At 40.9% G+C, this 15616-nt stretch overlaps 1 protein-coding gene across 5 annotated transcripts in view; it reads right to left on the bottom strand.

Annotated features, from left to right (window-relative positions):
- Window positions 1–15616, bottom strand: part of SEPSECS (Sep (O-phosphoserine) tRNA:Sec (selenocysteine) tRNA synthase) — a 61073-nt gene that overhangs the window by 22886 nt on the left and 22571 nt on the right. For 3 of the 5 annotated variants that reach the window (XM_073342383.1, XM_073342382.1, XM_073342381.1), the window contains 2 exons: window positions 948–1041; window positions 188–278 (listed from right to left, as the gene is read on the bottom strand). The exons of the other annotated variants lie outside the window; for them this stretch is intronic. In XM_073342383.1, the coding sequence (XP_073198484.1) occupies window positions 188–278; window positions 948–1041 (185 nt within the window). The remainder of the gene's footprint in view (window positions 1–187; window positions 279–947; window positions 1042–15616) is intronic. 5 annotated transcript variants of the gene reach the window in all.

Genomic DNA, 15616 nt, shown 5'->3' with positions numbered 1-15616 from the left:
CAGTGAAGGGCGACAGCAGCAGAATGAAGAATGCATCACTCTGACTCTTTACAACCAGCTTCAAATTTGTGCGAGAGATACATGTGTACACATTATACCTCAGTTAGTCTGTAAAGTCCTAAGAACCATCACAGCACAGCAAACTTCACTGAATATGAAAAATGTTTAAAATATCTCAGATGCTCACCTTGCTCCTGAAACTTGTCTTGTGAAAAGCATAGATCCAAGCTGAGTGACAGCCATGTCACTGTGTTTATCTAGGTTCTCTAGTGACATAGCTGAAGACATAAATAGCTGTGTTATAATAAGTGTAATAAAGCTCCTCTTTCATCAGAAAAGAACCATTGATAAGTTTTATCTAACAATGGTAACCTGGTTAAGTATTTGGCTTAGAATATAACTAAGATGAACATTCTTACTATTATTTTTAAGTCTTTTCAGTTTTCCACTAAATATATCCTTTCATTATCTTATTAGACTGTTTATACAGTTGAGATACTGTGTGGAGAGAGACATTCCAGTTTTCCAGGTTCAACAGAGTTATTGCTTACAATGAAAATCCCAAGTAAATAAAGGGACTCACTAGTAGTCTGTTTTACTGAAATTCGGCGCCAAGCAGTTGTGGTTGAAATAACTATTAAACAGTATAGAAATAAATAAATTGTAGTACTAAATGCTAACATGTCAGTCTTTTTACTCTCATGATCAAACTAAGCATATTTTGATCACAAGCAGTTAGGTATATAAATACAGGGCCTGAGTCACTAACTACACTACTCCACTTTTAGGCTGATGTAATTCCATTGATTTCCATGGGCTCGTATTGGCATAAGATTAATGGAATGGAAGGGTGAACCATATGCAAGCTCATCTTGTGTATGCAAGCGTATTAAAAATACAGAAGATTTCAGAAGTGCTGGCTTAGTTCAAACCTGAACGGAAATTACCTAAGGAAATAGGATTGTGTAGTGTGTTCAACAGCCTCTCATTGTAGACTTCTGCTAGCTTCCTCAGCTGACTTGAAAGGTAGGAAAACATTTCCTGGAAAAAAGCAACAATTTTCAATTTTCTTTCTTTCTCTTTCTCTGTTGAATAGTTAATATCAATTTTGGAAAGTTGTCAGCCTCCAGAATATATCAAAGTACCTAAGTGGTCCCCATTTCATATGTATTAAGCATCAGCCATTTATTTGAGTCAATAGGTCAGACAGTGCCCTTGAGCTGCACATGGAAGCCTCTTCTTTTGTAGATATCCCTCCATACAGAGAGGGGGTGCTCAGTTGCCTCCATACCATTGTCTTCACCACCTGACCAGATGAAGCAGCTCCATGTGGGCCAGCACCTGTGCTTACGATTCCTATCAATCCCTCTTTGGCTCCGCAGAATTTATATAGAAAAGGTAATCCATCCATCCATCCTAGGAAGGAGCAGGGTGGCCTTGCTGTGATAGAGGCTGCATCTGCAAACATAGCAGACCACCTGTACTCCCACATCATCTCTGATCTAAATTGTTCACCACAACAGGGCAGCCACTGCCAGGGAACCAGGGAGTTAGAGAAGAGCTGACAAGGCCAAAGCTGGTGCAGGGTTGCAGCCAGTCTGCTGTGCTTTCGGGCAAGAGCTTTACCATAGCTCAACAAACCCTGCCCTCCCAACAAGACACTGTGGGGGAATCGCCACAAGGAAATCTTTGCAGAAATAGTCACACACAAAGCCCTTGTCTATAGTATTTATCAGGACAGGGGACACACTGGTTCAGTGAAAAAGTTGAGATATCATTCTTTGGAGCATATTTTATATTTCTTGGTGAATACTATATTTTACATATATTTAGTGTCCTTCATCCTGAAGGAGCCCAAAACACTTCAAATGTATATAACATAGCACACCACTGGAGTTGAGTATGGCAACCAACTGGTGCATAACTCTGAACGTCAACAAGACATGTTGAGGAGACTAGAGGGAAATTTTGCCCCACTACACCAGGACAAACCTCTACTCTTACAAAAGTCCCACGGCATCTTTCATATCCAAGTACAGCAGATAGGACTATAGCTGTGACACTCATGACATAAGAAGCTGAACCTTTGGTGAAACATGATGATATCTTTGAGCACAAATTCTATCAATAAATAGCCGCTTCAAAAAAAAAATTAACCCTGCATGATGCCAAAGAAAACAGGAATTAGCATTCCTTTCATCCATCTTTTTTAACTTCCCAGTACAACACTAAAAAAGCACATTTTGTTCCATCACATCAATATCTGAGAAGAAAATATTCTTGTTTTTTACCAGCTGAAACAGTTCTGTGATGAATCAGAATATTTCTACTGTTTAGCATCAACAGATCTGGATACAAATGATGGTTAAATATTAACTGTTAACCAATCAGATCAATTTTTTTGCTTTTTGATTGATTTAAAGCAGGGCTTTGGAACAGAGCCTGGAGCTGGAGCGTGGAGCAGCTCCGGAGCAGTGGAGCTGCAGGTTTTTGCCTGGAGCTGGAGCAGAGCCGGAGCACAGCTCCAAAGCCCTTATTTAAAGGTAAACAGTTGGGGAGGTTTGGACCCACTTGTCTAAAGTGAGGAGAACACTGTTCTACCTTCATTGCAGGCCAAGTCATGCCAAACTGCTGCTTGCACTGTTTTAATCTGGAACAGTCTGAGTGTAGAAAAAAAGTGCAGTTTGGCATCTGTCACTAGAGGCCTGCAACTGCCATCAGCTCCTAAAAGGATCCCTCTTTTTCTACACAAGAAGGACAATAGGTCAGCATCTGATCTGCCTTCACATTAAGCAAGAGAGCATTGGTATGAGTATGAATGTATTTTGTGCCATACGCTATATTCTTCTCCACAGTCAACTATGCCATGCAGACAGTTCCCGTCCCTGTCCTCTTTCTGGGAAAAGTAGCTGGTCACCCTGCAGCTGCTGCTCAAGCTTTCTAAACATTATAGATGGGTATCAAAAGTTCAGATGTCATTTCATCAGACAGTTCCTTTATTGAAAAGGATGCCAAAAGCAGAGATGCCTACGTGAATTGCCTACCTATCCTGACTAATGCATATGCGACATCACGATATTAGGAAAAAAAAAAAAAAGCCCACACATCACAGCTGCTTCAGGTCTTCACCAACCAAACAATTCAGTGTTAGTGATGATCCCCTCACACCTCAGCGCAGAACAGATGGACAACAGTCAGAACAAACACCACTCTTCCTAACACTTCCTATGGCCTCTGAGTTGTCATTTTCAGCACTTCACATTGGTAGACATAGGGAGAGAGAGAAGGGGGGGGGGGCACAAAGGCAAAGAGGATTTAAGTTTGGGTAGCCTATTCCTGGTCATTAGATATCAGCTTGTTCTTCCTCCTGACTATAATGATTTTGTTCACCATTTACTTCAGTACAACTGCCTGCTTGCTACTTCTCCCCATCATTCTTTCTCATGGCCATTGCTTCGACATCCTCATCAATTTTAGGACTTGACAAAGAACCCTCCTTTCTACACACAGCAGCATCAGCATCCTCCATGTGTGGATCATCATCCTACCTTCTGACATGTACCTCTCTGACTGGAACCAGTTAGCTCTGGTGAATTAAAGATACCATTGTAGGTAGCACCTCAGAGATTTTACAGAACCAACTGGGTTGGGGGGCAGTTCTGAGAAATGTGTATACCTCATTTTCCTGGGCCACTGCGATGAACTGAATTGTAGCCTCCATCTTAGAGAAATCAAGTGAAAATGGCTCCTGAGCTGACCCTCTTAATCACATGGGATGGATTCACTCAAACACAGAGAAATAGTGTCATGCCACCTAACAAAATTAATCAAACTACCTTTAAGTTCACTGACAACAGCATGAAGCTTTTGAGATGTCTAGTTAGAGAAAAAAAACTTGCAAGAGGCTTCTATGGGCAGTGAGGAGGACTACTAGAAACTTGTGGCAAATCATTACTGCTTTACAGCGGCAATTTGAAACCAAACCCAATACTTCTATGGTTTGAGTACAACAGTTTGCAGTTGGCTTTATTTACAGTATCCTCTTAGAAGCTTAAAAGTAACATTTGTTCCCATATCCAGGCACATTTTTCTTGCTCCTCGTGGAAGACAAACACCATATTCATTTGTTATTCACTTTCTTGTCACAATAAGTTATACTCCTGGGGGAATTCTGTGCCACAGCGTGTGCGCAGAATTCATATTCCCACAGATTTCTTTGACTTCCTGATTGGGAAGCAAAGGAAAGCTGCAAGTGTGGTCACCCACCTTCCCCAGCAGAGCAGGCACATTGTTTCAGGCACCCAGAGCAGCTGACAGAGAGGTAAATCACAGAAGGGGGTGGGGATGAAGATGCCCCAGCCAGTGGCTCCTACCCTGTGCCGGGCCCAGCTGCTAGTCCTGGCTGGACTGGGGGAGGACTGGACTTCCTCTTCCCCTGCAAGGAGCAGCTGCGGCCAAGTCAGACCCCAGAAACCTTTCCCGGCTGCAGGAAGCTCTGCCCCCTCCCGCTTCCTGCCCCATCACTCCTCAGCTGCAGAGGGAGGGGTCACTGTGGGGGAGCTGCCCGCCACCCATGCATCTGGACCCCTCCATACCCAGACCCCACATCGAGCCTCAATCCCCCAACACCCAGAACCTCCCCACAGAGCTCCCTGCACCCGAACCCCTGCACTGAGCCTCACCCCCTGCATCGACCTCTTGCTGAACCCCCGCACTCGAACCCCCACCCCAATAAGTCCCACCGCCCTCCGCACGTGGACCACCCACTCGCTGAGCCCTCCACACTCCCATCCCACCAAGCCCCATTCTCTCCCACACACCTGACACTCCCCTCCCCCACACCCTCGGCTGAGTGCCATCCCTTCATACCCAGACACACACTCCCAGCTGAGCCCCAACCACCTTCACTGGACCCCTCTGCAGAGTCCCATTAGCCCTGCACCCAGAACCCACAACGAGCCCCTGTGCATCCAGATCCTCCACATACACACTGACTGTCCCACACAGAACCCTCTCACTGCACACCTGGATTCCCCCACACTACGTCGCTCCACACTTGGATCCTGCTGGGTTGAACCTGCTTGTCCCACACCTGGTGCATCTGGATTAGAGGGGCAGGGCCTGTGGTGTTTCTGGGGCAGGCCTGGTCCTTGCACTGTGTCAGGGTCAGGTGCAGCCCCACTGCCGAGTCTGTGTCCTAGGAGGGGTCCAGGGTGACTCCTACCTCTGTGTAGCCAGTGCCCTGTGCTCCCTACTGCCATGCTGGAGCCTCCACATTTATTGACAAATAAAATTTGCAAAATTTTAGAACACTGTGCATAATTTTCAATTTTTTGGTGCAGAATTCCCTCAGGAGTAAATAAGCATCTCTAATGTGCTCATCTATTAGATCAGTATCATTTTTGTAATCTGATTTGTTCATTATTTTGTGCTCCCTCTATTGGCTATTTACTTCTGCAGCAACAGAGGATAACACTGCAAGGGAGTGTATTTACAATGGCTGTTCTCAGAATACATTTATTGAGAATGGTGATGAGAGAAAGTTAGAGATGAGAACAGTAAGATATTCCCCAACAATTTAACACTCTAAGGGTGTCTCATTTGAGGACTTCCCTATAGTGTAGTACATTTGACAATGTCCCTTTAATAAAGTAACTTCCGATTTGTATAATTGAGTTCTTAACTTAGCTACTTATAGCAGTACATTTTCCTCATTTATGATTAGATATCTAAACCACTCAATTAGCCCAGAATTGTTACTTGCATGTGGAGGGACTAGATGAATCAGGGAAGAATGAAGAAGTAGGAGAGGAAACCTAGGTATCTGCATTTTCATCAAACTGACTGAAAACCTCTGTATACAAATTTAAATGTTTTCCTGTTTTTGTAAAATAGCATGCTTTGCATTTTAGAATTTTTATTTTCCATTTAACAACATCTAGATCTTCTATAAATAAATAGTTAGCTAAGCAGTTCACTGTACAATAAATTAATGACTTTTCAGATTTGGCAATATTTTGGGGGGTCAAGTCTATAGTTGACCTCTATTATAAAATCATTTTCTGCTGCATGGAAAATTTATAAGCACCCCAAGCAAATATATACAATGAGCTCTTAAAAGAAATGTAGGTAAATACAATTGATTTTTTATGTGGTAGGCACTATAATTCAGTTTTTAAAAGACTTATCATACTAAAAGGTGTATTGAATTACTTACACAGTAAATGTCAGCTAAATTGCTAGGGGGAAGAGTGAATGAAAATGTGAAACAACTGTACCACACAAACTAGCTAGCTATTGAGTAAATGCTGTTATATGAAAATATATTGCACTTCTGGCATTCTAGCTTGATTTCTAACCCCCTGAAACAATCACATCTAACGGAAAACTGAAAATTCAGTTAATCCTAGAAGCAGCGTATATCAGAAGTGCCAAATGACATGGTCAGGTTAGATATAATCACAAGCTTCACAGAAGTATACATAAAACTATCAAGAAACTTTTGAAGAAGTGAGCAAAAAAAATCAGTGTTGTTTCTGGAGCCAATTTTGGTAACCTGGATATAAAGGGACAGTTCTTCATCTGCTGTAAATTAGCACAGCTTCATTGAAATCAGTCTAGCCTGAGGTTTCATATTAGACCGACCATGAAATGTGAGGTAGTAACACAAAAATCCAGTCTATGAATATCACGGGAAAGTCTTTAGAAATGGGATTTATGGTTTCTAGGTTTAGCCGTTATTAAAGCCATCTACTACAATATGTACCGTTCAGTGCAGATATACATATTGCATAATACACACATACCCATTTTTGGACAGGAAAATTATTTTATTGGACATTAATAATTTTGGAATCTTTACATTTTAATGCAGAATCTTTACTGAAGATATGTTCTCACAAATAGTTGAATCATACTACATATTTATATTGCAGAATTCTTCTAGTTTTGAGAAGCTAAACTAGACTTAAAGGGCTTTCCATCTCTTAGGAGATGGTGGGTTTAAAAAATATTATTTGCCTTGGATTATGGTAATACCTAGAGGCTGCACCATGCTAGGCCCTGCACTCATACAACACATATGGAAGCTGTTCCATGCTCTTAATCATTTTTGTTGTCCTTTTCTGAACTTTTTCCAAGTCCAATACATCTTTTCTGGGATGGAGCAACCACATCTGCATGCAGTATTCAAGACGTGGGTGTACCATGGATTTATACAGAGGCAATATGATATTTTCTGTCTTATTATCCATCCCTTTCTTAATGATTCGCAACATTCTGTTCACTTTTTTGACTGCTGCTGCATATTGAGTGGATATTTTCAGAGAACTATCCACAATGACTCCAAGATCTCTTTCTTGAGTGGTAACAGCTAATTTAGATACCATCCTTTTATATGTATAGTTGGGATTATGTTTTCCAGTGTGCATTACTTTGCATTTATCAACATTGAATTTCATCTGCCATTTTGTTGCCCAGTCACCCAGTTTTGAGAGATCCTTTTGTAGCTCTTCGCAGTCTGCTTGGGACTTAAATATCTTGAGTAGTTTTGTATCACCTGCAAATTTTGCCACCTCAATATTTATCTCTTTTTCCATTTATGAATATGTTAAATAGGACTGGTCCCAGTACAGACCCCTGGGGGATACCACTATTTACCTCTCTCCATTCTGAAAACTGATCATTTATTCCTAACCTTTGTTTCTGATCTTTTAACCAGTTACTAATCCATAAGAGAACCTTCCCTCTTATCCCGTGACTGCTTACTTTGCTTAAGAGCCTTTGGCGAGGGACCTTGTCAAAGGCTTTCTGAAAATCTGAATACACTATATCCACTGGATCCCCCTTGTCCACATGCTTGTTGACCCCCTCAAAGAATTGTAGATTGATTAGGCATGATTTCATTATACAAAAACAATGTTGATTATTCCCAAACAAATTATGTTCATCTATGTGTCTGACAATTTCGTTCTTTACTATAGTTTCAACCAGTTTGTCCGCTACTGAAGTCAGGCTTACTAGCCTGTAATTGCCGGGGTCTGCTCTGGAGCCCTTTTTAAAAATTGGCATCACATTAGCTATCCTCTAGTCATTTGGTACAGAAGCTCATTTGAATGATAGGTTACAGACAGTTTGTAGTCCTGCAATTTCACATTTGAGCTCCTTCAAAACTCTTAGGTGAATATCATCTGGTTCTGGTGACTTAGTACTGTTTAGTTTATCAATTTGTTCCAAAAAGTCCTCTTAATGAGACCTCAATCTGGGACAGTTCCTCAGATTTGTCACCTAAAAAGAATTGCTCAGGTTTGGGAATCTCCCTCACGTCCTCAACCGTGAAGACTGATTCAAAGAATTCATTTAGTTTCTCTGCAGTGGCCTTATCATCCTTAAGTGCTCCTTTATTATCTCAACCGTCCAGTGGTCGTTTAGCAGTTAGCAATATTGCTTCTGATGTACTTTAAAAAAATTTTGCTATTACTTTTTGAGTCTTTGGCTAGCTGTTCTTCAAATTCTTTTTTGGCCTTCCTAATTATATTTTTACACTTCATTTGCCAGAGTTTGTGCTCCTTTCTATTTTCCTCATTAGAATTTAACTTCCACTTTATAAAGGATGTCTTTTTGCCTCTCACTGCTTCTTTTACTCGGTTGTTTAGCCACAGTGGCTCTTTTTTGGTTCTCTTTTTATGTTTTATAATTTGGGGTACACATTTAAATTGAGGGATTTTACTTTTGGTTCTGTACCTTTTAATTTCTGTTTAACTAAACTCCTCATTTTTGTGTAGTTACCCTTTCTGAAATTAAAATGTTACAGTGTTGGGTTACTGTGGTGTTTTCCCCGCTCCAGGGATGTTACATTTAATTATATTATGGTCACTATTACCAAGCAGTCCAGCTATATTCACCTCTTGGACCTGATCCTATGCTCCACGTAGGACTAAATCAAAAATTGCCTCTCCTCTTGTGGGTTCCAGGACTAGCTGCCCCAAGAAGCAGTCATTTAAGCTGTCAAGCAACTTTATCTCTGCATCCCTCCAGAGGTGATATGTACCCAGCCAATACGGGGATAGTTGAAATCCCCCATTATTACTGAGTTTTTTATTTTAATAGCCCCTTCTAATCTCCCTGACAGTCACTATCAACATCCTGGTCAGGTGGTCTGTAATATATCCCTACTGCTATATTCTGATTATTCAAGCATGGAATTACTATCACAGAGATTCTATGGTACAGTTTGGTTCATTTAAGATTTTTACTTCATTTGATTCTACGCTTTCTTTCACATATAGTGCCAATCCCCCACGAGCACGATCCGTTCTGTCCTTCCAATATTGTTACTAAAAAGAAAAGGAGTAATTGTTGCACCTTAGAGACTAACCAATTTATTTGAGCATAAGCTTTCGTGAGCTACAGCTCACTTCATCGGATGCATACTGTGGAAACTGCAGAAGACATTATATACACAGAGACCATGAAACAATACCTCCTCCCACCCCACTCTCCTGCTGGTAATAGCTTATCTAAAGTTTTGGGGGGGAAAAAAGAGGGGGGGGTGAGAAAACCTGGATTTGTGCTGGAAATGGCCCACCTTGATTATCATACACATTGTAAAGAGAGTGGTCACTTTGGATGGGCTATTACCAGCAGGAGAGTGAGTTTCGGGGGGAGGGGGGGGCGGAGGGTGAGAAAACCTGGATTTGTGCAGGAAATGGCCCAACTTGATTATCATACACATTGTAAGGAGAGTGATCACTTTAGATAAGCTATTACCAGCAGGAGTGTGGGGTGGGAGGAGGTATTGTTTCATGGTCTCTGTGTATATAATGTCTTCTGCAGTTTCCACAGTATGCATCCAATGAAGTGAGCTGTAGCTCACGAAAGCTTATGCTCAAATTGGTTAGTCTCTAAGGTGCCACAAATACTCCTTTTCTTTTTGCGAATACAGACTAACACGGCTGTTACTCTGAAACGTGGTGTTACTGTGTCCCATTGATTATCCCCATTCCACCAAGTTTCTGTGATGCCTATTATATCTATATCCACCCATCTTATTATTTAGACTTCTAGAATTGATATATAAGCACTTTAAAAACTCATAACATTTTAAGCTGCTGGCCATTACATGATGTAATTGAATGGGACTTTTTTTCATTTGACAGATCCTCCCCTAAGGGATGTCTGAACCATGTGCTCCTCCGCACCTGTCGGCTTTCCCCCAGCCCTTAGTTTAAAAAATGCTCTACAACTTTTTTAATTTTAAGTGGCAGCAATCTGATTCCATTTTGGTTTAGGTGGAGCCCATCCTTCCTGTATAGGTTCCCCCTTTTCCAAAAATTTCCCCAGTTCCTAATAAATCTAAACTCCTCCTACCTATACCATCGTCTCATCCACGCATTGAGTCCCTGCAGTTCTGCCTCTCTAACTGGCCCTGCGTGTGGAACTGGAAGCATTTCGGAGAATGCCACCATGAAGGTCCTGGACTTTAATCTCTTACCTAGCTGCCTAAATTTGGCCTCCAGGACCTCTCTCCTATCCTTCCCTATGTCATTGGTACCTACATGTACCACAACCACCAACTCCTCCCCAGCGCTACACATGAGCCTATCTAGAGGTCTTGAGAGATCCGCAACCTTCACACCAGGCAGGCAAGTCACCATGCGGTTCTCCCGCTCATCGCAAACCCAGCTATAGACATTTCTAATGATTGAATTGCCCATTACTAATACTTGTCTCTTCCTAATAATTGGCATTCCCTCCCTCAGAGAGGTATCCTCAGTGCGACAGGATATCACATCATCACCTGGAAGGAGGGTCCCAACTATGGTATCATTTCCTTCTGCAAGATCTTCAGTTCTGGAGGGGTGGGAGCGATCATGGCTTTAAGCCATCTTTGCGCCTTCTTGATCCTGGGTTACTCTGAGAGATGGAGACATCCCTGGCATAACACAGAAAGCCCTTTGGGCCTGACTAAGGCCTGGTCTACACTGAAAAATTAGACAGACCTAGCTATATCACTCCAAGCAGTGAAAAATGCTTCACGCTGTGCGACCCAGTTATTGTATATAGACACTGTAGATGCAGCTTGGTCGATGGATTAACTACATCAATGGAAAAACCCTTTCCGTTGATGTAGGAAGCATCTACATTATGACAGCACAGCTGCAGCACTAGACACACCCTCAGTTATGGCAGCCTCCTGGGTCTGCCCTGTGAGCTGCAGCACTGCCCAGAATTTCCATAGTTATATGCATGCTGTGACCCTTCCCCCAATACACCTCTCCTGACCAGAGCTCCATCCCACTCCTATTTCAGGATTTGCAAAGTGCTCCTCAGAGGATAGCCTTACAGCTATCTTCTGCAGCGCCTCCCTGGCCAGATATAGAGATTTCAGAGCCCTGTCCCTTTTACCTGGCTTAATGAGGATGGGATAGTATGAGAATCTCACCCTAAGAAATTAAGCTAAGGTATGTGGGTTTGGTTTTTTTGTGACATTTGAACTATTTTAGGTTCAGAATTAATCCTTAGCACCTGGCATCTTCAAAGCAGTTTACAAACCCATTAATCTCAAAACCCCTGTCAATTCCTATTTTTCACATAAAAAAGCTAGAACAGAGAGGTTATTGTATCTGATTTTCAGAGTGGCTAAGCACCCACAGCTCCAATGTAAGTAAATGGGAAATGCAGGAGCTCAGCACCTTTGAAATCAGTCTCTAGGGATATGTCTAAATTAAAATGATGCTGCGCCACAGCAGCACTTCAGTGTAGATATTACCAATAGAGTACATGACGGAGGTAAACCACCTCCCCAGAGGGGGCAGTTAGGTTCCATTGTGCTAGCACTGTCTACACTGGGGGTAGTCTGGAATAGTATGTCTCTCAGGGTATGGATTTTTCACACCCCTAAGGGATGTAGCTCTACCAATATAAATTCTTAGTGCAGACCAGGCCTACATGACTTGCCCCAGACCTTATAACAAGTAAGTGACACAGAAATTTAGAACTTAGAAGTTCCTGTCTTCCAGCCCATACTAAATCTACTCACACACATTATGGTTCCAGAGAGAGCCCCTTCAATATACTTGTTTGAAGACACCTTTGGACAACATACTGTAAAGAACTTAAATGCTTAAAACAATTATATAGTCTGTATTTGATTACAAATACAAGATTAGACATTCTATAGTCTTAAGAATCCACAAGAAAAACACAAAGTAGAAGAATTTGAAAAGCGTAATTAAAAATGAAAACCCCTCTGCAACCACTGAGAACTACAGCTTGCTAAAACGCAGAGTCCAATTTCTGAAATGACACAGAGCTTAAGCTGAAATCTCATTTGTTCCGAACACTGGTATATAATTAATGTCAGTTTTAAAAATGGAAACTGGATTACAAATGGAGGGTTAAATGCTCCAAAATAGTTGCTTAAAAATGCAAGAAAACAAACCAAAAACGCCCAACCCTCCACCACTCAGGTAAGATGACGACACATTGTTGAACGGGATCCTCATGTTCTAAACTTAATTGTTTTTGTTTTCAACTATGTAAATCCTACCATGCACACTGTTCTGTGTCTGCATGACCTTTAGATCCATGCATCTCTAATACAGACTCTGGACATGTATACTGCTTTTGACCATTTACTCATACCATGTGCTTGCATAATTGCAAAACATAATTTAAGATATTAAATTTATGCATTAACGTCAGCTAAGTGAGAAAGTCATGGAAATTGTGGGTCTGAATCCAGGTTCTACAAAGCATCTGAAAGTTCCATATAAAGAGAAAATCCTGCAATAACTCAAAAAATCTCACAAACTATAACATGGGAATCTAACACTTCACGAATTCTGAGACAGCAACAAATGTCTCTCATCTGAATAAGTGAAAGTATTGGAGTACTAACATTTTGAAAACTTAACAGTCTTAATATGCATTGTGAGTATTTTCTCTCACTATTCCTAAGTTCAGTTGTAAGCAGAGCAGCAATATAACTTGATTTTGAATTGTAGAGACAAAATATAGTACATTCATATTTATCAACACAGTCTACATTTTCTTGGTAACACATATGTAAAACAGCTACAAATCAAAATGTTCCTCTCCATTATACCTTTCTCTTTCATGTAGTTTTAAATACTTCATACTCATGTGTCATTATGGAATATGAGTGGCTCTGTAAATAACTAAAGTTAGAAACACCTAGTCACCAAAACAAAATCTGCATTGCATTTCAAAAGCAGGAAATAACATATGCTGGCTGTGTCTCACCGGTAGCCAATACATCCTGACCATTAGGTTATTGAGAAAACTAAGGAAAATGCTAAATAGTTGAGCACAACACTCTGTAGTTGCCTTCCTGATATCACCAACATATCAAATAGTTAGACAGAGCAGTAAGATGTTCTCCACAGTATAGGTAACCAATGTTAAATCTGATACTGTAATTTAGGTTCCTTGGTTGTCATGTTTATTCTGAGTTTATTAACATTTGCTCCTCAGCATGAGTAATATTTTGCATTGGGTGTCAGGAATTGTATTACTACTATGTTTGGTACATATTGTCTGGTTCAGCCAAAGAAATAAGTATATAACATATAGGTTTCATGTTAAAACCTGAAATATAGAATTTGATGCACAACAAGCATATTATGTAAGAGCACCAAAAGATCACCTCTTAGAAATCTAACCTTTACATAATACTAGAATTCAAAATGAGAGAAAACATTCATGTACTTGTCATATTTGACTATGTGCCTATTATTGTTCTTTGCATTCCAGTAGTGCCTAGAGTCCCCAGCTAAGACTGGGAACTCATTGTGCTAGGCAGTCTGTAAACACATAGCAAGAGACAGTCCCTGTGTCAATTAATATAAAATGCATGAGGCAATACTGTCACTAGGTGTTAAGTGTGATGATGGAGGTGACAGGGCTAGAAGAGGGGAGAAAGAAAAAAACTGCTTTCATTCCCCCCCCACAACCCCCGGAGACAGCAAAACAGCGGTGAAGGTGTTTGTGATCAGTTCTTCCTTCCCAGACATACCCACTGCATTTGTCCCTTAAAGACACACCAGTCTCTCATGTAGGTTCACCTGTTGCCAGCCCCAGCCATTTGCACTCTAAATACGTGCACACTTGGGGTATGTTTATACTGGAATTAGACAACTGCAGCTGGCCTGTGCCAGCTGACTCAGGCTAAGGGGCTGTTTAATTGTGGTGTAGACGTTTGGGTTCGGGCTGCAGCCTGAGCTCTGGGACCCTCCCACCTCACAGAGTCCTAGAACCCGGGTGCCAGACTGATTGAACATCTACACGGCAATTTAACAGCCCCTTAGCCCGAGCCCTGCGAATCAGCTAGATCCCCTCACTGCTCTGCCCTTGGTCACACAACCACTCCCTCCATATTGCCGTAGGCCCTGAACCTCTGGGCCCGCCTATTGCATGCACACTCCTCTCTCTGCCACCAGATAACATTTTACACCTTGACACAGTTCTCCCCAGTGAAGGGCAGAAACAGAGTAGTCTGGTTCTTGCTTCCCTCTGTTGCAAGAGATTATCCTTCTTTATTTAAAAATCTGGGCTTTTTGTTTTGAGTTGAGCTCAAATAACCTGAAGTAACATTTGATGTGAATAAGGATAAGGTAAGAAAAGAAAGAAAAAATACATGGAGTTTTTTATAGCTTCACTTCTTTTTTGAGTAGGTGTAGGCTGCACCAATATAGAAAGAAGTATTCAATGTCAAGCTATAAATAGCTCCTGCTGAGAGCATAATAGCTCTGCCTCCACAGAGCACAGACAATAAACATCACTATTAGAGTTATACAGTTCAGGAGCAAGAACATTTAAACAAAAAGGGTTCTCATTCCTACCACAAATCCAATAAAGGAAATATTTACACCATACATAAAGTATGTTTACAGCGTAGAGCCACATTTTGAATAAAAAGACCTGCCTATTGAAGTTGTAAATATCTGATGTTTTATTCACTTTAGAATCCTAGTTCCAGGAAAATAATGTCATTACTTTTGAAATATACAGCTATTCATTAAGACATTTTATTTGTTAAAGAATTACCATATTTGTGACATGGACAATTCCTACAGCTCCACATTACATATTCACCATCGTTATAAAGCGCACAATCAAAATTAATTTTACGGAAAGGCATAATTAATTTGTTTACAATTATTTAAGGGAATGGGTGGAAGAAAAAGGAAACATTTACTGATGCAAATCTCAGCTTTTTTGTTCATTAGTCAAAATATAGCTAACTACTGTATACCACCTTATTTGTGAATCTAATGATTAAAGGTATTAGATGGAATTGTATTTGAACAAGAGAGACTATGAAGTTCAGACTGTTTTATTTCACGCATGTGATATGCACAAATAGACAAGAGACACCATGTCTAAGCCCAATACAAAATAAAGTAATAGAAGATGCAGACATTTACATAAAATCAAATCCTCACAACTTTCTTTTAGGTCATGTATAACTGACAGGCTGCAAAATGCCTGACCCAGCCACAAAGGAAGTATTTGCCTAGATTGATAGCGCTTCTGAAATTAGATGGTCCAACTAAAGCATAACCACTCCCATTAACTCTACTACAAACTGTTT

Source organism: Lepidochelys kempii, chromosome 4 (assembly GCF_965140265.1).
Source record: "Lepidochelys kempii isolate rLepKem1 chromosome 4, rLepKem1.hap2, whole genome shotgun sequence".
Lineage (NCBI taxonomy): Eukaryota > Metazoa > Chordata > Testudines > Cheloniidae > Lepidochelys > Lepidochelys kempii.
This window is presented reverse-complemented; position numbering and strand designations above follow the sequence as displayed.